This window comes from Leptodactylus fuscus, chromosome 11, assembly GCF_031893055.1.
Source record: "Leptodactylus fuscus isolate aLepFus1 chromosome 11, aLepFus1.hap2, whole genome shotgun sequence".
NCBI classification, from domain to species: Eukaryota; Metazoa; Chordata; class Amphibia; order Anura; family Leptodactylidae; genus Leptodactylus; species Leptodactylus fuscus.
Genome location: NC_134275.1, coordinates 39574883 through 39598139, shown reverse-complemented (window position 1 = coordinate 39598139; position 23257 = coordinate 39574883). Strand labels below are relative to the sequence as shown.

The 23257-nt window shown below is 43.3% G+C and overlaps 1 protein-coding gene across 2 annotated transcripts in view; it reads left to right on the top strand.

Moving 5' to 3' along the window:
- The first annotated feature begins 14020 nt into the window (after positions 1-14020).
- The window catches only part of KCNT1 (potassium sodium-activated channel subfamily T member 1), a 214274-nt gene continuing 205037 nt past the window's right edge, over positions 14021-23257 (top strand). For both annotated transcript variants that reach the window (XM_075259498.1, XM_075259496.1), the window contains exon 1: positions 14021-14219. In XM_075259498.1, coding sequence (XP_075115599.1) covers positions 14053-14219 — 167 coding nt within the window. In that variant the 5' untranslated portion in view covers positions 14021-14052. The remainder of the gene's footprint in view (positions 14220-23257) is intronic.

The following is a 23257-nucleotide window of genomic DNA, read 5'->3' as shown; positions in this document are numbered from 1 at the left end:
ATCCTGTATTATACTCCAGAGCTGCACTCACTATTCTGCTGGTACAGTCACTGTGTACATACATTACTTATCCTGTACTGATCCTGAGTAACATCCTGTATTATACTCTAGAGCTGCACTTACTATTCTGCTGGTACAGTCACTGTATACATACAGTGACTGTATGTATACAATGTATACATACATTACATTACTTATCCTGTACTGATCCTGAGTTACATCCTGTATTATACTCCAGAGCTGCACTCACTATTCTGCTGGTGCAGTCACTGTGTACATACATTACATTACTTATACAATCTCTATGAATTGAATATTCACTTTTTCATTTTCTTCATCATCAGTTTGATATCATTAGTCTCCTGCACACGACCCCTATCTCTTTTTCTGACTCTTTATAAGCCCCTACCCGATCCCCACCTGCCCCCATTTCCAGCTTCCTGATGTCCCAGATATGAGATGTCCTTGTAAACCAATATAATAACCAAGGAGTATTTTTACTAATCTATTAATATGCTAATCATCTGTCTCATTATATAATCTCCACAGACCTCTCCTTATTAATTGCTATTATCAGACTTATGTTCTTGCTTAAAATGAGAAGTCCCAGGAAAAATTATATTTTATTGCAAAAAAAAGTTAAAACTTCACAAAAAGAAAACAATGACAGAATTACATGTACAATTCAGGGGCCATACGGTGGCTCAGTGGTTAGTACTGCAGCCTTGCAGCGCTGGAGTCCTTGGTTTGAATCTCGCCAAGGGCAAAAAAACATCTGCAAGGAGTTTGTATGTTCTCCCCGTGTTTGCATGGATTTCCATCCCATAATCCAAAAAAGACATACTGATAGGGAAAAAAAATGTACATTGTGAGCTCTATGAGGGGCTCACAATCTACATAAAAAAACAAACAAACAAAAAAAGAATTACATGTACAATTCTATACTCTTATCCATAGAGGTCAGGATGCCTAGCCTGTAAAGAAGGTATCCATCAATATTAGATCTGCAGGGGTCTGACACCTGGGACCCCCACAGATCAGCTGTACTGGGACAGAGCAGCTCCCAATAATGTCTACAGAAACAGGATAGTGGATAGGTTTAGTTTGTGATGTATCCCCTTAAAGAGGACCTTTCATGTACTCTGAGATGGGCAGTATTATACTGTATATCACTAGAAAGCTGAATCTAGCGCACTGTCAATTATGTGCCCGGGTACATGAGATATTGGCAGTAATATCCCTCCACTGTCAATAGGGGGCCTTACACAATAGCATCATCAGTCCTCACAGCCACACGACCCATCCAGTGGAGGGATAATGGTGCCAAATCTGACAGTGTGTGGTCAGCATTCTAGCGGTACTTTCACATATACCCAGGAGAGGGCAACGATGAGTATAGGCGAAAGCTCTTCCTCGGTTAAAAAGCATATAAAATTCTGAACACAATATAAATTGTTAGCAGACTTTCCTTTTAATTAAAGGGGCTGGAGTCCATAGGTCCCTTGCTATTGATGCAATCTCAGCTTCCACCAGGTGGTCTGTTTTGCTGGTAGTATGATGTAGATAGAGATGTGTTGTAATGTCCTCAGGAAACAGAACATTATCGGAACCTGAATTATTGATTGGTCATGTTGTGCAACGTGACATCATTAACAATCAGTGTACTGCTTCATCAGTATTGCAGCATATTACCCTCTATAATGACAATCAATCCAACACATTTCTATTATTTCAGCATCTGATAATCCAGAAGTCAGGCAATTCAGAAATGCCTCTGGTTAATAATGAATATTAATTGCACCCTATGGTGGATCAGACCTGAATTAGAAAAGTATCAGGAAGTATTATAAATGAGTTGTCCATGCAGCTCTGAAGCTCCTCCTACTTATTCTGGTACGTTCTAAAAACAAGCTCGAGGAAACCTGTCAGACCGGGTCCGGCCGTGAGTGCCGGTGAGCGATTTATGCTCTCTGTCGCGAAACCGTTTTTTTAAAATCGGACACAGAGTACTGCATGTCCGACTCTGTGTTCGGTTTAAAAAAAACGGTTTCACGGCGGAGAACATAAAACGCTCACCGGCGCTCACGGACGGACATCTTTCAAACCCATTCAAATGAAAGGGTATGAAAGAGTCCTGCAGGTTTCCGTCTCCCGCTCTCTTTTGTGCAGGAAACGGAAACCTGCAGAACGGAGACCGGGCGCAGATGTGAACGAGCCCTTACACAAACAGAATATTAAATGGATTTTTTTTTGTCCCCATCAGCATTTTTTATTCTGGTGATTATATAAATATATATATGTATGTATATATTTTTTCTGATGGGTTTGGCGTTCACCACCCGAACCCTGTACTGAACAGCTGATGTGGATGTCTCAGGGCACTGGAAGCTACTGCTGTGGGTGGGACTAGAAGTAGTTCTGCTTCTATTCATGTAATAGGCACAGAGCTGCAGTAACTCTTCACCACCACTCAGCACCGCACCTCCCATGAGGCGACCTGAAGCGACCGCTTCAGGAGGCGCTAAGCCAGGGCCTCAGGGAGGGTGGCATTTTTGCTTACCTAAGCCAGTCCAGGACAAGCTGTCCTGGACTGGCTTAGCACTCCAGCGGCCTCCCCTCACGCTCAGGCAGAGAGCAGGTCCTCTCCCTGCCTGCGAACGCCGCTAAGCCCCGCCCCCTTTGCTCCACCCTCCCCCTTCGCTCCGACACGCGCCCTTCGCTCCACCCCCTCCTCCCGGGGGGGGGGGAGGGGCGGCTTTCTGTCGGGCGGCGAAAAAGGAAGGTTCACCCCAGCCACCACTATAGAGTGGATGGGGCAGTATAAAAAAAATGGATGGGGCCAGAAAAGCTCTCTAAGGCTAAGGCCCCACGGGACGATTCGCAGCGCTAAAGCACTGCAGGAAAATCCGCGGCAGGAACACATCGCAGTTCTTCCCGCAGCACTTTAAACAGAAAGTTTGCGGAGTTTTCCTCTGCGGACTTTCTGTTACCATTATATCTACGGAAAAGCCACTGGCGTTTCCATAGATATAATTGACATGCAGCGATTTCCAAAACCGCACCGTTTTTGGAAATCGCAGCGTGTCCGTGCTGCGGTTTTAAATGCAATGTGGGCATGGGATTCGCATGAATCCTATCCACTTTGCAGATATCGTAAAACGCTGCGGGCAAATGACGGCGTTTCCGGTCCATGGGGCCTCGGTCTCAAGGTGTTGTCTGGGACTGTAATATTAAGCCCCACTTTCTTTTCTCAGGCCAGTGATGATACGTCTACACTAGTCAAATGGCCATCTTTGATCTCTGTCCCATTCAAGCGAATATGGCTGAGTTGCTATACCAAGCACAACCCCTATACAATGTATGACAATGTGCTTGGTAAGTAGTCAAGAGGTTTCAAGAATCGGCATCACAATGCTTATACAAACAGTGTAATGTTTCATGTCCCCTGTGGCAGAGCTCTACACTTAGAAGCCTGGTATTCCCATAGATTACAGCAGGGGGACCCTATGTAATCAGTGTACTATCAAGGGACCCTTCAAACCAGTAGGGATTGTTCAAAGGGAACCCCTGTAAAGGGGACCTATAATTTTAAGCATGATGTCATATATATATATGTATGTATGTGTATATATATATATATATATATATATATATATATATATATATATATATATATATTTCAGATTCAGTAGAATCCTGCCTCTTACTATTAATATTTTTATTTATAGACCACCATTAATTCCACTGTGCTGTACTCTTCAGGACTTATGAGTCCAGTGGGCGGTGCCATTCCTAGAGTAAGACTGTTCACTAGACTCAAAATCATTGTGGTCTATTAATAAAGAAAGTGACAACAATGAAATCTTTCACTTTCATCTAATCTCTTTTTATTTTCTGATTGTAACTTTTTAAATTCTATTTTCTCTACATGATTATGGGGGCCGCCATCTTGTCTGAGCTCTGTTAACGGTATCTAGGTAACAATAGTCTGAAGCCAACTCAATAGTCTCTTTCTGTGCTCCATGCAGGGAAGGGAAGTAGATAAGCTGTGACATCATCTGTTGTCAGTAGTGGATGTAATCATGAGTCAGTGATGTTACCTATAGAGGTGTTATCTTATATTGTAATACTATCTTTGTTATTAATGACGTGACTGCTGCAAAGAAAACCCTTACAGAATTGGGATGTTTCTGTCTATTATTAGCGTTTGTGGTCAGAGTTAAAACTGCAGGATTTAGTACTTTTTCCCTTAAATATAGACAGCAACATGGAAATTTAAAAAAACAAAAACCTTTGCAAGAATTCTTTACAAATAAGTTTGTCATAAAAACTTGGTTTGAGAATAGGTCATTTTCTTGTGACACATTTCCTCTAAGTAAAGGATTTGGGCATAAAATATGAGAACAGCTGCAGTATTCCCTCATATACCTCCATATATTAAACCTACAATAAGGCACCTGCTCTAAACCCAAATACTACAAAAGAGACGAGACTCAAATCAAATTCCGTAATAATCAGTAATCGGCGGCCATTGAATATGATTCGAGGAGATATTTCAGATTTGGCAGGAGTCCACCAGACTTATTAACCGTGCCAGGGATTCAATACCAGTGTGTAGGTGACGATAATTAGAGGTAGAGACAACTTTTAATGGGATGCTTTCTGTTCCGGTGAGGTACACAGGAAATAAAAGGCTGCTCCGCTTTCTCTTGTATCTGACCATTCATTATGTTATGCACCAATTACAGTCAAAAGAACAGTAAAATGTAATTATAGAGATTGGATTTCTTTAAAGAAGAATATAGCTGCTTTCTACCAGAAATAGCACCGTTCTTGTATGTAGATGGTGTTTGGTTTTGCAGCCCAGTACTAAGTATGTGGAAAATGAAGTACACCATTACTGCTAGCCAGGGGCACTCGAATATTTGATTATCGGCAAGTGTGAACACAATGTGAAGAAGGAAAGATATCAGCAATGATTTTAAAGAAGCCATTGCTGATCCCCTTCAGTCTGGGAAGGGTTATAAGGACATCTCCAAACAATTTGAAATCTGTTGTTGTGCAGTGAAAAAGATTACTCACAAATGGAATATATTCCAGATAGTTGATAGTCTTCCTAGAAACAGATGTCCCAGCAAATTCACCCGAAGTTCAGACACTGCAGTGCTCAGAGTAATTTCTAAAAACCCAGGAGCTACATGTCAGACTCTACAGGCCTTTGAGTCGCCCTCTGCTGCTAAACAAATACCCTTAATTGATCATTCGTAAGTGTGACCCTGTATGAAAGCAGACGTTTTGGCAGTTTGCTGATCTGAAGCATTTAGGCATATCTTAACACAATGTGAAGTATGAAAGACATCAGCAATGATCTTAGAGAAGCAATCAGAGTCGTTTTAACACATTGGTGGGCCCAGTGCAAAGGTTTCTCCACCACTTAAACATACCTGACCCACCCAAATTAAAATGACCCCACATACCTTTTTACTAGTCCCATACAGTATAAGTGGCCATGCCTCTGCACTTACAAATGGTAATCCCCCTTATAAATAATATGTCCTTTTCATAGTTAACTGTACCCTTATCAATAATTATAAGGTGGTCATTATTTATATGCTAAGATAAATAATCCTTGCTTATAATAATGCCCTGTATAAATAAGTGATCCTGTTTATAAATAGTGCCCCTTAATAGTAATTTAATAGTCCCCTTTATTATTAATAGTTCTCCCTTCTAAATAGTTCTCTCTTATAAATAACTAGCTTTTACCCACGACTTCGTCTGCGGTGATTTGAGAATTGGGCGGACACAGATGTCTGAAAGTGTGAAAGTAGTTTTAAAATGTTGGTGGGACAGCAAATGTGATATTTTATATTGTGTATGTAGTAATACAGACAATTTGTTGTTATTTTCGGAGGATTTTTTATTTTTTTATTTCAGCTGGTATATGGTAAAGTAGAAATGTACATACTGTACTGGGGAGCGAGGTATTTTAAGTTAATATACTTCTATATACTACATTGTAGGATTTGTTATTTTCTGCCGAGACGTGTAAGTTTTCTGGGCTGGATACTCTGGAGCAAGCGACATAAAGTTGACCGTGAGAGAAGCATGGTATGGCTAAATGTATTCCTGCCACCTTCAGTGTTTGGCCTTGGGACTTATTAATAGTCATTGTAAATGCTAACTTGAGTGGAAATTGTAGTCTTTTAAATTGAAATGGCAAATTAGTTGGTATAATTGGGATTCGGGGGATCAAGACGCTTTCACCTTTAGCTGCTCCTGTAAGAATAGTGGCTTGAATGACATTTTTCCCCAGTTGTGTGACACGTAGCCTTGTGCCATTGCATAATCGGGGTACATCAAGATTACGCATGAGCAGAACTGGGATGCCAAGCTTTAGCTCGAGTGTATGGGAAGGCACGCCTGGTAATTCCAAGGTGTTAAGGAATTCGACAGGGTAATTTGTGCTGTCGTCACTGGTCATGACTGTGTCTATTGATTTGTATACTTTGGAGTCACCGAGTAGCTTAGGGGCGAACTGTGTGACAACAGAAGATGGAACCGTAATAACGGAGAGCAGATGGTGGTGTGAACTGAGTGTATGGGAGCCTTGACATGGAGTAAAAGCATGTGTATTTGTGCAAAATACACGTGTAAAAATAAGACTCCTATTGACTTCAATGACATTTTACAGGCACGTAAAAAATATCCTTGAAGTGAATGGGAGTCTTATTTTTAAGATAAGATAAGATAATCCTTTAATAGTCCCACAGTGGGGAAATTTCACTATGTTTCAGCTGCATAGTAATACAGATACATGATAATACGCAGTAAATATTGCAGAAGTAGTAGACACACATATGCTGAGAAAGATATACTAGGAGTCCTAAGGAACAGAGCAGCTAAGGAACAGAGAAGAAAGAAGGAGGACATTCATAATCATTAGTTCTCTGTGCGGAGTGATCTTCGCTTGGTCTGATGTAGATTATACAGCCTGGTCGCGGTTGGAAGGAAGGACTTGCGATAGCTCCTTCTCACACTTGGGGTGAAGCAGACGGTCACTTACAGTGCTGCCAAGTCCCATCAGGGTCCCATACATGGGGTGGGATTTGTTCTCCTGCATGGAGGTCACCACGGACAGTATCCTTCTGTCACCCACCACCTGTACTGGGTCCAAGGGGCTCCCCAGGACAGAGCTGGCCCTCCTGATCAGCCTGTCCAGTCTATTTCTGTCCCTGGTTGATATACTGCTCCCCCAGCAGGCCACACCGAAAAAGATGGCTGAGGCAACCACAGAGTTGAAGAAGGCCCTAAGAAGTGTCCCCTGGACTCCGAAGGCCCTCAGCCTCCTGAGCAGGTAGAGTCTGCTGTGGCCCTTTCTGTACAGCGCCTCCAGGTGGTCAGCCCAGTCTAGTTTATTATTGAGGAGCACACCCATATACTTATAGGTCCTGACTATCTCAATACATGTTCCTTGGATCTCCACCGGGGTTGGAGCACTCCTCTGTTTCCCAAAGTCCACCACCATCTCCTTGGTCTTCCCAGCATTAATCCTGAGATGGTTCTGCTGGCACCATTCAACAAAGTCCCGGTTTAAGTCTCTGTATTCCCTATCGTCGCCATCAGTGATAAGGCCTACTATAGCAGAGTCATCGGAGTACTTCTGTAAGTAACAGCTGGAGGAGTTGTGCCTAAAGTCAGCAGTGTACAGTGTGAAGAGAAAAGGGGCAAGAACTGTACCTTGTGGTGCCCCCGTACTACAGATCACAGTGTCAGACACACAGTCCTGGGCTCTCACATACTGAGGGCGGTTTGTCAGGTAGTCTAGGATCCAGTTGGACAGGTGATGGTCCACTCCACCAAGGTTCAGCTTCTCCCTCAGTAGCCCTGGCTGAATGGTGTTGAACGCACTGGAGAAATCAAAGAACATTATTCTCACAGTGTTCCCGGGTATCTCCAGGTGAGAGAGAGCTCTATGAAGAAGGTGGATGATGGCGTCATCTACCCCAATGCCTGGCCGGTAGGCAAACTGGAGGGGGTCCAGAGCGGAGCTCACTAGGGGGGTAGGTGTGTCAGGACCAGTCTCTCTAGGACCTTCATCAGGTGGGATGTCAGTGCTACAGGTCGGTAGTCATTGTAGTTCATTGTTGGAAAATACACGTGCGTGAACGCGGTGTGAAGGCTCCCTAAGGTTTTTTTGCAACCACAATATGGCGGGGCCAGTTTAACTGTAGATGTAGCATTTTGGGGAATGTGTATTGGTTAGATGAGCTTTGATTGAAATGATAGTCCAAAGTGTGAACTAAAATGGTGGTTTGTTACGTGTGAGTGTGACGACGGTATAGGGCAAATATTTGATAAGTAGACGGGGAATTTTTGACCAGGATGGTAACTAATATATATATATATGCCTCACAGTAGTTTGGAGTTTTATATGTGTTGTAGGGATATTTTTTATTTTATTTATTTTTTATTTTTTTTTACTTTTTTCTTATTTCCACTTATGGGTTTGAACCTGCAATCATTTGATTGCAAGTCTCCATAGACGACAATCCAAGTGTATTGCCGTCTATGGGAGATTGTGTGCGTTACTATCGCGGCTGTCCATAGCCCAGCCGCGATAGTAGTATTTTAAGCCCAGGCGTTGGAGCATTCAGTATGCTCCCGGCGGGCAGCGGAACAGGTCGTCTCCTGCGAGGTCAGCAGGCAGGAGCCGGTCTGCAACGTTGAAGGTAAGGAGGGGTGTTTGAGGGGGAGGGGGGGTTAAATGTTAATGCCTGCAATCAAAGCTGCAAGCATGTGATTGCAAGTCCCCATAGACGGCAATCTAAATGTATTGCCGTCTGTGGGAGATTGGGTGCCTTACTATCGTGGCTGGTCCACGGCTAGGATCAGCCGCTATAGTATCATTGGAATGAGAGGCCTGGGAGCGTTCAGTATGCTCCCGGCTGGCAGCGGAACAGGTCGGCTCCTGCAAGGTCGGCAGCCAGGAGCCGGCCCGCAACTTTGAAGGTATGGGGAGGGGTTTAATTGTTCATGGGAGTAATGAAGGGACATTTGTATTGCAAGTATGAGCATCGGGCCTCCGGGTGTAGCGGAGAACCAGTTGCTCCTGGCGGATATAGTGGAGGGCCGGCCCGCATCGGCTAGCCAACGGGCTGTGTAGAAACGATAGGGTGGAGGAGACAGGAGAAAGAACAGGGCAGCTTAGATATGGAGCATGTGTGCTGGGAACTTACCGCTGAGCGGGCAAAGCAAGGCAGTTAAGGCAAGTTCCAGGGTTGGGGATGAGTGTGGAATGCCGGCATAGACTTCTGGCGCCGCGGGCCAGGCTTTCTGTGCGCTGTAGTTACGTGTAGGCAGGAAGTGTGCGTGTGGCCTCCTCCTATATTACCGGACTGGGTAAGGTGAGCAAATACATGTAAATGTGAGTGAGTAGAGTGAGGGCTACCCTTGAGGCGACAATAAGGTGTGTGCAGGCAGTTTGTGGCTGGAAATGCGAGGCAGTATGAGTGAGTCCATACCTGGGGTTAGGAGTCCTGCTTTTGTGAGTCTCCTGCTAGGAAGCCATGTTGTTTAGCGGCACCAAAGGTAGCCTATGTTTCAATCCCAAGGGAAACCTATGTTTGTGTAAAACTGCACGCAAATCCGTCCAGGCGTTTTAGCGTGATTGAGGAACAAACATCCAAAGATCCAAACACACAAATAGTAGGATAGTCCTCCTTATTGGTAATAGTCCCGCCTTTCTAAAGAATATAATTACCTTATAATTCTTCCTTTTAAATGTTAGTCCCCATTTATAACTAATAGCCCCCTCCCCCCATTATAGATAATAGTTTCCCTTTATTTATACAGGGGAACTAGTATTTATAAGGAGGGGAACTATTATTTACAAGGGAGAACTATTATGAGGGGGGAACTTATTTTTAAGGAGGGCTTTTTTAAGGGGGAAGTATTGTATACAAGAGGAAATCTTTTATTTTTAAGGGGGCTAATATTTATAACATACCTCCCAACTTTCAAAAGATAGAAAGAGGGACAGAATGTGCATCGTGCTATGCAAATTCAATTCCACCCACTTCTACATTGACTGCCCATTCTCATCCATTTTTCTATGTGCCCCCACACAGTATAATCCTCCTACAGTTGCCCTAACATTATATGCCCCCACATTATAATATTCCCCTCCAGTTGCCCCACAGCATGAAGAAACTAAAGGGGACATTAAACTGGGGCAGCTGGAGGGGGACATTACATTCAACTGGGGACAACTAGAGGGGAACATAAAACTGGGGCACCTGGAGAGAGACATTAAACCGTCGAGGTAGCTGAAGGGGGATATTAAACTGGGGGCAACTAGTGGCAGACATGTCACCTTCCCACTACCCCATGGTTTAATGTCCTGTAGTTGCTCCCAGTTTAATGTCCCCTTCCAAATTGCCCCCAGTTTAATGTCCCCCTCCAGCTGCACCCAGTTTAATGTCACCCTCCCAATTTAAACTGCCCCCCAGTTTAATGCCAACCTCCATCTGCCCCAAATTTAATGCCCCTTCAGCTTTCGACAGTTTAATGTCCCACTCCATCTGCCCCCTTAGTTTAATGTTCCTGTTCATCTGCCTCCATTGTAATGTCCCCTTTCATCTGCCTCCGGTTTAATATCCCTCCTTCATTTGCCTCCAGTTTAATGCCCCCTTCATCTGCCTCCAGTTTAATATCCCTGTGTTATCTGTCCCCAGTGTAATGTCTCCCTTCATCTTCCTCCAGTTTAACATAAACACTAAAAACTAAAAACTAAAATCACCTCTCCTTGCTCCCCTGCCGCTCCCCTTGCTCCGACTGCCGTGCAGTCTCTTGTCCCGGACTATTCAGGGATCTGCAGGAGTGGTGTGAGTGATGTCATCACACTGCGCCTACAGCTCCTGGGGGCCAGAGCACACAGCTCTCTGCCTTGTCATAGGCTTCAACTGTATCGGCAAGCATGTGAGTGGAGCTGTCCTGGGCAGAAAGTCTGGTGCCCGGATCCGGGGCCTCCGCAACCACAGGGCTCGGTGCAAGTGCATCGTTTGCCCTATGGTTAAAGTGACCCTGGAGCAGTTGCTGATAACCATTCCTTTGGGAAGGATTATACGTCCATTTCCAAACAATTTGAAGTCCATCATTCTACAGTGAAAAAGATTATTCACATGTGTAAAATGATAATGGCACAATGTGTTCTCACAGCCACTAGGTGGTGCTATAGCATAATGTTTACTTTTTATTGACCAAACAGAATTAGGCTTGATTCACATCTGCCCATGGGGACCCCCCAAACAGAAACCTAATCCGCATAAAAAAGTGGTTACTTTAAGAAACCCGCGGACCCAATAGACTATAATGGGTTCCATGCGGTTTCGGCTCGATTTCCGCACAAAAAATGCGGAGAGAAAAGTGCTGCTTGCAATGCTTTTCTCTCCGCATGTTTCATGCGCCGAGGGGAACGGAATCCCCAAATGCAGATGTGAACTGGGCCCTTAACGCTTTTCATGAGGGGACAATAAAATCAAGATAAATGACATAGTAGAAGGTAAATGATGGCACTATAAACTATATTGATTGTCCTAACAGTATAATTAGCTCAAGTCATTATATATTGCGTACTGGCAACTACCTGTCAATATTAGATCAATACTGATATATAAATTACCATGTTATTAAGTCCAGTATATGTCTATGGTACAGATTACTGTATAGTCCCTGCATATACAACATATACAGACCCTTAAATGACTGTGTGCGCAAAACTAGTGTCATGATGATGCAGTAACCATAGGAGGTTCTATTAAAGACCACTACTCTACACAAACATACAACTACTACAGAATGCTAGTGGATTTCAGCTCTGAAGCTTGAGTGAAGCTTCTTAAGTATATAATACAGGATAGACCTCCAAATCTATGCAAGATAAGTAATGTAATGTATGTACACAGTGACTGTACCAGCAGAATAGTGAGTGCAGCTCTGGAGTATAATACAGGATGTAACTCAGGATCAGTACAGGATAAGTAATGTAATGTATGTACACAGTGACTGTACCAGCAGAATAGTGAGTGCAGCTCTGGAGTATAATACAGGATGTAACTCAGGATCAGTACAGGATAAGTAATGTATGTACACAGTGACTGTACCAGCAGAATAGTGAATGCAGCTCTGGAGTATAATACAGGATCTAATTCAGGATCAGTACAGGATAAGTAATGTATGTACACAGTGACTGTACCAGCAGAATAGTGAGTGCAGCTCTGGAGTATAATACAGGATGTAACTCAGGATCAGTACAGGATAAGTAATGTAATGTATTTACACAGTGACTGTACCAGCAGAATAGTGAGTGCAGCTCTGGAGTATAATACAGGATGTAACTCAGGATCAGTACAGGATAAGTAATGTAATACACAGTGACTGTACCAGCAGAATAGTGAATGCAGCTCTGGAGTAGACTGTCGTGTGATCTTCATGCGTGTATAAATGTTTTTAAGTGATGGCCTACAACCAGTGTCTCCCTGGTTGCTGCTAAACTACAACTCCCAGTGGCTCAGACAGCCACAAAACTTTGGATCAAAATATAAATTTACTGATGTGACATAGACTGTGTATTGTGCAGCTTGCAGCCCAGCAGGCAGGGTCGTGTCTCATCGGTGGTGACACATCCAGTTTTATCGCTGTATGTTCTGCAGATCTGTGCACAGGAACTGAGTCATGTAGAGGAGGACCCAGCATTACTGATGCATAGGTGAGCAGGGTGACAATTCTTTCTTTTCCTTATATATCATATGCTGGGGAATACATGGAGTACCCACTTTTTCTATACATATTAAAAATTGAAATGGGGCCCCCTACTGATGCAGCAAGTTGTGACAGGACCTCATTCAATGACCTTGGTTTTCTCATTTTGCAATTTATGAAAGAGAGGAGTCCTGTGCAAGCTGACAGTGGGGACACATTCTTCTCCATGGGTTCTAACCCCCATATCAGACAATTGGCATTGTCTCTATGGCTGTTGTGTTTAACTTCAGGTCGCTCAAGCTTTTGCAAAACTACAACTCTCAGCATGACAATTAGAATTGAATAATGTTGCTTTTGGTATTTTGTAACTTTACAGGGTAACGCTATAGAGCACCACCTCCATCCACTTGAGCTCTTTTCATCCTTTAATAACTGCCCCTCCACTGATTCTGGTGTTGTTGGAATTTTTTCTCTAGCCCCCACCAATCCTGAACAATCAGTGCAGTTAGTTTTGAAACCTCATGTGCTAAGTAGACTCTCTAATGGAAAGTTGGTGCTCTCACACAGCTACATCCCACACCCTCGTCTTCTCCTGCCTCACACCACCCACTTGCCATTAGAGATCTAGTTAACATATCAGGCACCAGAACTAGCATCACTGATAGCTCAGGAACTGCAGGGGCTGGAGAAACAATTCTGACTGTGCCAGAATTAGTGGGGAGACGGCTATTAATGGTTGAAAAGAGCTGCAGTTGGTGGAGGTGATGAAAGGTCTTATTTAAGCCTATGCAATGCCCAAACTGTCCAGCAGATGGGGCCAAAGGATTGACTTCTATAGAAGATTAAACCCCAGTGTGAACTGGGCAATCAATTCTAAGGAGAGAGGAAAAAACCCTGGATTTTAACAAAAGAAGAAAGAGTGAATGGATAAAAGAAGGCTTGGAGGAGGAATTCTTCTCCTGACAGCTTCTCCAGGTAGAAGGATAGTCCATTCCTGGCTGTTGCTGCCACAATGTCCTTACTACCAATTGCATGAAAGTCACAGGACTAGTGACTAAGGTAGGTGGTGCTGGGGACCTGCCACTTACCTCTGCTCCTCCACTGCTTGGATTGTGCATTTAAAGGAACACATGGAAATGTCTCTGGCTGCTTTCTGCTCCACTTGCAGGACATCAGCCCTGAACCTGGAAAAGGGACAGATGTTCTGACACCCACTGGGGACAAGTCAAAGACCTAAAACTAGGAACTTCATGTTGTGTCCATCTCTAGCAGGAGCAAGTCTTTGCTGGGATGCCATTTTCAGATAAGGACAGAAGCCTCCAAGGTGTCTACAAGTCCACATCCCACCAGCACCACCACCTTCACCCAGGAGAGTGTGGCAAGAGGATGTGCACTGAGTGTTATACCAACCAGACCTTTGTCTATGATGATGGCAGCACCCACAAATATACCTCCAGGTAAGGCTTGGTGAATGCAATTCATAGACCATGAAATGATTAATTGAGAAATTTATATTATGTCATGATGTCACGCAAGGACCAAGAATCCTCCATAGTCAAGATGATGGGCTGTGTGAGGAGAGTATGCTAAGAGTTGTCACTTTGGGGGTGCTATGTGGGGTGGAATACAAGCCCCTGTTACCACTGAGCTTGGTCATGGTAGGAGTAGTAATCCTAGATGATAAGTTGTTGCAGGTTGCTCAAGTTTGTTGGTCTGGGTATGTGTAAATACGTAAAGGAAAACAGACTATTCTATAGAGAGCTTAAGGAAGGTGTTAGATAAAATAGAGCAATGGTCTGCAAGTGTCTAAGGAGCCCACCAAATGAATAATCCATATGTACAACCAATCATCTGCAACAGTCCACTGTATGAGTGATCAATGGTGGTAGATGAAACAGAGCAATAGTCTGCAAGAGTCCACTGAATGAGTGATCAGTATGTACAGTGAAGGTGTTAGGTAACATAGCGCTATAGTCTGCAAGAGTCCAATTTATTACCGATCACTATATAGTATATAGGAATAATAATAGTCTTCAAGAGTCCAATTTATCAATGATCAATATACAGTATGTAGAGATTTATGGAGACCAGATAGAGCAATTGCCTACAAGTCTCTAGAGAGTCCACTGAATAAATAGTCCATATCCACAGAGATGGTGGTAGAAATACGAGAGCAATAGTTTGCAACTCCAAAGAGTCCACTGGATGACTGATCAATAAGTACAAGGAAGGTGGCAGATAAAACAAAGCAATAGTCTGCAAGAGTCCACTGAATGAGTGGTCCATATGTACAGGAAAGGTGGTAAAGTAAAACAATAGTCTACAAGAGTCCACTGAATGAATGATCATTATGTGCTTAGAAGGTGGTAGATATAACAGAACAATAGTCTGCAAGAGTCCCCTGGATAAGAGATCCATACGTACAAGGAAGGTAGTATTGTATATAAAACAGAGCAATAATGTGCAAGAGTCCATTGAATGAATGATTAATATGTACAAGGGAGATGGTAGCTATAACAGAGTAATAGTCTGCAGATATCTAAAAAGAATATGCAATGGTCTGGAAAGTCTATAACTATGTAGTTAAAAGTGGTAAATAACATAGATCAAAAGTCTATAAAGTATATGTGACCTGTAGGAAGGTGGTAGATAAGAAAGCTATATTCTGCACCTTCAAGGAATTCACTGAATCTGAAGATTCAATAAATGTGTGCATGGTCTGCAAGAGTCGAGGGATCAATATGTGCAAGGAAGGTGGAAGATAAAATAGAGCAATAGTCTGCATGAGTTCACTGAATGAATGCTCTGCAGAAGCTTTTAGTAAACAGAAGAAAGGTGGTAAATAGAAAGGAGCAATGATCTGCAGATCTCCTATTCAAAGTATACATTGAATGCTCTGCAGCATCTATCCATATACCACAGGAAGGCAGTAGCGCGATACTCTGCATAATTGTACAGAGCCTATTTTATTAATGATCTGCAGACTGTACAGCGAGGTGGATGAAATAGAGCAATAGTCTGCAGATCAATTGTTATGTCAGTCAAAGGCACCAAGGTGGGGGTGGCTTGGAATAATGCTCTGCAGACCTAACCTGGTGACAATAATGATGTATCAAGAGACTTCTGGAGGTAGTAATGCTCTGCAAATATATAAATAATCCAGACATATGCAGATATATAGTATGCACAATATATGTTGCAGTGGAACAGAACAATGCTCTGCAGAAATATAATATTCTGCAGTAATGTTGGTACATTACTACAAGGAGGCGTAAAGGTGCAATGTTCTGCTGGTTTCTAGGGCAAGTCAGGCAAGTGGCTATGGACTGGACTATAATATTATCAGTTTGGGTTATGACCAATAATCTCAGTATCCATGTGTTGTGGCTTTCTAGCTGTTTGCAGAACTACATCTCCCAGCATGACCGATGTCTACGCCAGGTCAATCTGACACTAAAGAAATATGGAGTCTCGGCTTAAAGGGTTTTCTTTATTTATTCCAGAACCAGCGCTACTCTTATCTACAGGTTGTGTCCAGTACTACAGTTCAGCCCCCACCAAGAATAAGCTGCAATATCAAACACATCCTGTGAGTGGCACTGTAAAAACTAGAAATATTTTTTTTTAATTTTAGACGAGACAACCGCTTTAGCTCTTTGTTTTTTCCATAGTAAGGTGAATATCTAATGTTCGCTGTTATCGGCCATGTCTTGCTTGGGAATAGGAGGTGTCAACTGGATGACTGACAGAAAGATTAGAAAAATTCCTTCTCCTACATTCAGTACTTTATTTCTAAGTTTAATTCTGTAATATATTACCCGTGTCTAGTAGGATTCCAGCTTTGACCCCCAGGGGCAGCAGCGGGCCAGTGTTTACTTATATACATCCTGTCCATATGGATAAATAATGGGGAAAATGGGATCTACACTATACATACAGTCCTCATCCTTAAGGAGAACATTTCAGCAATTCCACCAACTCCATCTCGTTGCCTGCTTTGCTTCCACTGATTCAGACGCAGTTGGAGTTTTTTACTTGAGCCCCCACCATGCAATCATTGCAGTTAGTTTCAGCACAGTTGTGCCTTCTGCTGTCAGGTCCTGGGCTGGAACAGAAGGACAAGTCCTGTCCTACTGAGCCCTGATTTGCAGGTAATCCAACTATAAACCAAGATGGTGAGGAGGTGCAGTGTATTGCACTTGTGGAGATGGTACCGAATAGTTCTAGGTCATCTCATTGGGAAGTATCTTTTAACCCCTTAACGACCAATGACCTTCTAGCACAAGCGGTTTTTATGTTCTTCCCGTGTTTGCATGGGTTTCCCCCAGGTACTCCGGTTTCCTCCAATACTCCAAAGACATACTGATAGGGAGTGTAGATTGTGAGCCCTATATGGGACAGTGATCATCAGTAACTGTAAAGCGCTGCGGAATATGATGGTGCTATACAAGTAAGCTAAATAAATAAAATATAATAATGACTTACATGTACAGCGCCTGTATCCAGATGTTTTCTTCCCTCGCCACTTTTGCTTTTTGGCAAGGAAAGGGAGCAAGGCCCAAAAGGAGACTCTTTTCTCATTTCTGATTTTCCTTTTGGTGAGAATGCTCTCCAGCACATGGACAGCGTGAAAAAGCCTGTCATGTCGCAAGCATCGCATTCACATTTCATGTGGTACATTTTCCACAAAATTTATTACACAAGTACACCTTTTTAGAAAAATAGGCCCCAAAAAATGTACCAAAGTAAAATAACTAAGGTCTAGGAACTGCATCTATTTCATAAATAGCCACTACCAAAACAGCAGAGAAACAAAAAAGAGCACCTGCAAAATTTCAGATAAAAAATGAGCAGTTAATAAATAACCCCAATGACTTTTACATCACATTGTAATACACTAGTATAGCAGTCTACTCCCTAGGGCAGTGATGGCACCTTTTAGAGACCGAGTGCCCAAACTACAACCCAAAACCCACTAAATTATCGCAAAGTGCCAACACAGCAATTTAACCTTAATACTGTGCGGATCCGCAATTGCGGACAATTATGGACCCGCAAAATACAGTGGTGTGAATAGGGCTTTACAGAGCTTTCAATTATACAAACAACTTTGTATTGCATTTGGTAGAGCTTTGAACAATTAATGTTCACTAGTTACATTGTACAGATCTGTTTTATAGGACCGTGCAATGTTATTATGACCTGTAATAATATCACGTCTGGTAGAAAACAGATACTGTGTGATATAAATAGTAAAGGGTCCCCACTTAGTCCAATCTGCTCCACAGTGACCCCCACACTGTACAATCTGCTCCACAGTGACCCCCACACTGTACAATCTGCTCCACAGTGACCCGCACACTGTACAATCTGCTCCACAGTTACCCTTACACTGTACAATCTGCTCCACAGTGACCCCATACACTGTACAATCTGCTCCACAGTGATCCCCACACTGTGCAATCTGCTCCACAGTGACCCCCACACTGTACAATCTGCTTCACAGTGACCCCCACACTGTACAATCTGCTCCACAGTGACCCCTATACTGTACAATCTGCTTCACAATGACCCCCACACTGTACAATCTGCTTCACAATGACCCCCACACTGTACAATCTGCTCCACAGTGACCTCCACACTGTACAATCTGCTCCACAATGACCCCCACACTGTACAATCTGCTCCACAGTGACCCCTACACTGTACAATCTGCTCCACAGTGACCCCCACACTGTACAATCTGCTCCACAGTGACCCCCACACTGTACAATCTGCTCCACAGTGACCCGCACACTGTACAATCTGCTCCACAGTTACCCTTACACTGTACAATCTGCTCCACAGTGACCCCATACACTGTACAATCTGCTCCACAGTGATCCCCACACTGTGCAATCTGCTCCACAGTGACCCCCACACTGTACAATCTGCTCCACAATGACCCCCACACTGTACAATCTGCTCCACAGTGACCCCCACACTGTACAATCTGCTCCACAGTGACCCCCACACTGTACAATCTGCTCCACAGTGACCCCCACACTGTACAATCTGCTCCACAGTGACCCCATACACTGTACAATGTGCTCCACAGTGACCACCACATTGTACAATGTGCTCCACAGTGACCCCCACACTGTACAATCTGCTCCACAGTGACCCTTACACTTACTTCTGCGGACTTTCTGCGTCAATTATACGTATATGGAAAATGGCAGCGCAGGTACAACTGACATGATGCGATTTACAACAACGCAACGGTGTTTGATATCACAGCATTTCCACTGCGGATATATTTCTGCATTGTGTGGATGAGATTGGCCAGGATCCCATCCACTTTGCAGGTAATGTAAAAAAAAACTATGGGAATATATGAGAACCACAGCAAAGAAGTGATAAATGTTCCCAAAAAAGTGATAATCACTACTAAATAGTGATAAGTGACGGGAAAGTGAAAACCACCGCTAAATTGTAATAACCACTGCAAAATAGTGATACACGCTGTAAAAATGTGCTGAACACTACTATATAGTGATAAATGCTGCTACATAGTGTTAGCCTCTCAAGGCGAATAATACTGCCAAATAGTAATTACCTCTGCTAAATAGTAATAACCACTGCCATATTGTGAGAAATGCTGCTACATAGTAAATAGGGAAAACCGTGTTAACCACTGCTAAATAGTGATCACTTATACCAAGTATATATAGAGATAACCACTGCTAAATATTGATCACTTATACCAAGTATATATAGAGATAACCACTGCTAAATTGTAATGACTGACCCTTAGTGGTGGGAGATAGTGATAACCGCTGTTAAATAGTGACAAATACACTAGTTACAAGTCCTGTCTATAGTGATAACCACTGGGTGGGTAGTGATCATCTCCACTAAATAGTGATCATTACCGCCAGACAGTGATAACTATGGATATAAGTACACTTCCTATCTTGTATCCTGTCCAGGTTAAGGAGAGGACTATTATACTTCATGCAATGGATTATGGATTCAAATTTCCAGCCCTCAAATAAGTCCTTTACCTGCAATATTTTTTCTCTGGTGCCTAAATATACCGTGATACGTAGGAGCTGATTGTCGCCATGTATCCATATTATGTGGGTGGAGATTAGTGATTCTATATATAATACCTTTATAGGAGTCAATGCCTTCCTGAGGACTGAAGGAGATCCCCTAACACCTGCAGTATGTTGGAGTCAGCAGATCAGCTGCAGTCCGGAGGGGAATAGCAGAGCCTACAATCACATGGGACAGCATCAAACAAAATATTTACACCACCTACGGGGCCCCATAATGCAGAATGAGGCCAGTCAGCCCACACAGGGACACAATTTCTCAATCTGCCCTGGAGGAAACACTAGTAATATGCAGATCCTTGTTGGCGAACCATCCCTCGCAGGACTTGCAGAACCAGCATGTGTCATGCCAAAAAACTGCTGGTCAGCAAAAAACATATCGTGTCTCCGGAGAGAGCGTACAAGATTTGTCTTTGAGCTCTGGAAATAATGAGACATTAACAGCTGAATGTGGGCAGATGACATAGCCAATGCCAACGTGTGCTAATGATCCCAGCAAATTCCTTGCCACCTACTGTATAGTAAGCGGTGTAATATCTGAGTCGTGAAATTCTAGGATGCGTTCATATCCACAGGCCCTTCTAAATATCCTTTATACAACGCTCGCTTATCAGTTTCCTTTTACTCCTGGAGTAAAGAAAAATATCATGTTATACCTGGAAACCATCAACAAGCAAGACAATCCTGGCAACTTTTCACAATTAACTCCTCGCTGAGGAAAACTTCAGGGGTGGCAAAACCCCCATCCACAAAGCCATGCCAGGTTTCAGGTCATGACCAGCCCAACCTTTAGGAATGTGTCATAACCCTTTGCGTGATGTGGGCACACAAGCTGGCGTACATTTCCTCCTGGCCCATTAAATTTAGTAGGGTCCACCTGACTCAGTATGTTACCATTATTTTAGTGGTCCACCTCTCCATTGGACACAATATCCGGAGAGGTAATGCTAGTGTGAACCTAGCACCAGATTAAAAGATCTATTAACAACAGCTTGGTGACAATTTCCAACCAGCGACAGTACATTAAAAACAGAAAATGGAAGGAGAAGGGGTCTTAAAATTACATGGCCCACGTCCCTATGACATGTGATAGTATGGCAGCTGCCATGGAAGGGCAGAGAAGAGACACTGGAACAAAGCTAGGACCTCCCTCTGAGAATAGGGGAAAAGTGCTACAGAATATGTTGGCACTATATAAATAAAGTTTATCATTATTATTGAACAAGGGTAGTAGCGGAGCCTCTTTATGAATCTTGCAAATGCCCACCAAGTTGTACTGCAGCATCTTAAGCCCTCTACTGGCGCTTGTGGTCATCTCTATAGCAGTCTAGAATGTGAGCTCAATGCTAATAAGCTGGCACTGGGATATTTATTTACCCCGGGCCGGTTTTCGCTCATAGTCGGCTTTGGCTGCACACTTGTTTATGATAGTACACCTCTTCTTTTCCTGCTGAACGGCCACATCATCCAATTCACTGTCATGGCAGGAGGCCGCAAATATTCCTGACAATTGCACATTCTCCTAGCTTGGCAGGTTTCCTTCAGTAAACAGACCCCCCTTATCTGACCCGGTCCCACGCTGGGCTTCATCTTGTCGTGCAGATGGACAGAACCAGTCAGGAGCTGGACATCACAAGTCCAATACTCGGCTTTGATCCTTAGGTAAACAACGCATAACCAGAGTGTGATCCGGGCCTTGGAAAATATTATCACAAGCGTCCCCTGTGTTTTTTTTATGTAAATACACTACAAACAATATACAACCGAGTGACCAAGATATTACTGGAAGTGAGAGCCGGAAAATAGTTCCCCAAAGGAAATGGAGAGAAAAAAGTTTTTGTTTCTTGGGTTTATTTCAGTGTTTTTGTTTTTTTCATTTTCAAGTCTAGTAGAAGTTTGTACATTTGTTTTAAAATTTTTTAAGAATATCTGTCAGGACAGGTTTACAATTTTGGGGAGAGGTCTGTGTGGGGTGATGTGGGTGTGGTTACAAGAGGCATGGCTGAAAAAGAGGCGGGGCTGACTAAAAAAAAAAAGAGCTGCCTGATATTTTAGTTTTTTAGGGGACTCTGTTTACTCTATCCTACCAATTAAAACCCATGCATACACTCCAAGCTTAGTGTGCATGTGTATGGGGAAATCAGGAGCAATAACTGTTGGCTAAAGGTCATTTAAACGAATTCTACCATTAAAATCGAATTTATTCTCGTTGACACGTAGGAATAGCCTTAAGAAAGGCTATTCTTCTCCTACCTTTAGATGTCTTCTCTGCGCCGCCGGTTGGTATAAATCCTGGTTTTCGTCGGTATGCAAATGAGTTCTCTCACAGCACTGAGGGCGCCTCCAATGCTGCAAGAGAACTCTCCAGCGCCGCCTCCATTTTCGTCTGGAACGGCCTCTCTTCGCGTCTTCTTCCACCGCGGGCGGTCAAACTTCTAGGCCTTAAGAAGAGCCGACTGCGCATGCCCATGGCCACAAGAAAAATGGTCGCTTACACAGTAAATAAGCGGCCATTTTCTTGTGGCATGCGGGCATGTGCAGTCGGCTCTGCCCTAGGCCCAAAGCCTAGAAGTTTAACTGCCCGCACCGGAAGAACATGTGTGAAGAGGCCGTTTCTGAAGTCGGCGCTAGAGAGTTCTCTCGCAGCATTTGGGAAGGCTGTCAGTGCTGTTTGAGCGCTGGGGCACGCCCCCAATGTTGCAAGAGAACTCATTTGCATACCGACGAAAACCGAGATTTATACTGAACAGTAGTGTGGAGAAGACATCTAAAGGTAGGAGAAAAATAGCCTTTCTTAAGGCTATTCAGACGTGTCAACGTGAAAAAATTTGATTTTAATGGTAGAATCCCTTTAACCTACTACTGAGAGTGTAACTAGTGTAGATAGCGGTGCAACAAGTGGTCAGCTAGCAGCTATTCCTTCCTATATACATGCATTCTAGGCACAGCTAGGCATGCATGTGTTCTGTATAGGAAGAGGGAAACAAACCAATGCCAGACACCTCTGATGGAGGTTTATCTCTCTGGAGAGCAAAATCAGGCATGTTTAAATCTAGCTGTCCAATCCTTCTATCCTGAGAGGGGGGACACCTTCATATACATTAGAGGCTTGACCTATTCTGCCAAAATTGACAGGTTTGGCTGACGTAGTCATGGAGCCAGAGGTGTAAGATGAAGCTTGTCGACCTCTGTGCTATATTTTATGTGACATAGGGACCTTTGGGGTCACCTCAGAATCCAGGACCCATTAGCAACTGCTACTGCTGAATCCCCTATACCACATAAACCAGTGCCATCTATTGATACCCTCCCTATAGTAACCCATGCAAATGTCCACTACCACTCACACGGTGTACAGATAACCATTAGCACATTGACCATATCACACTACCCTA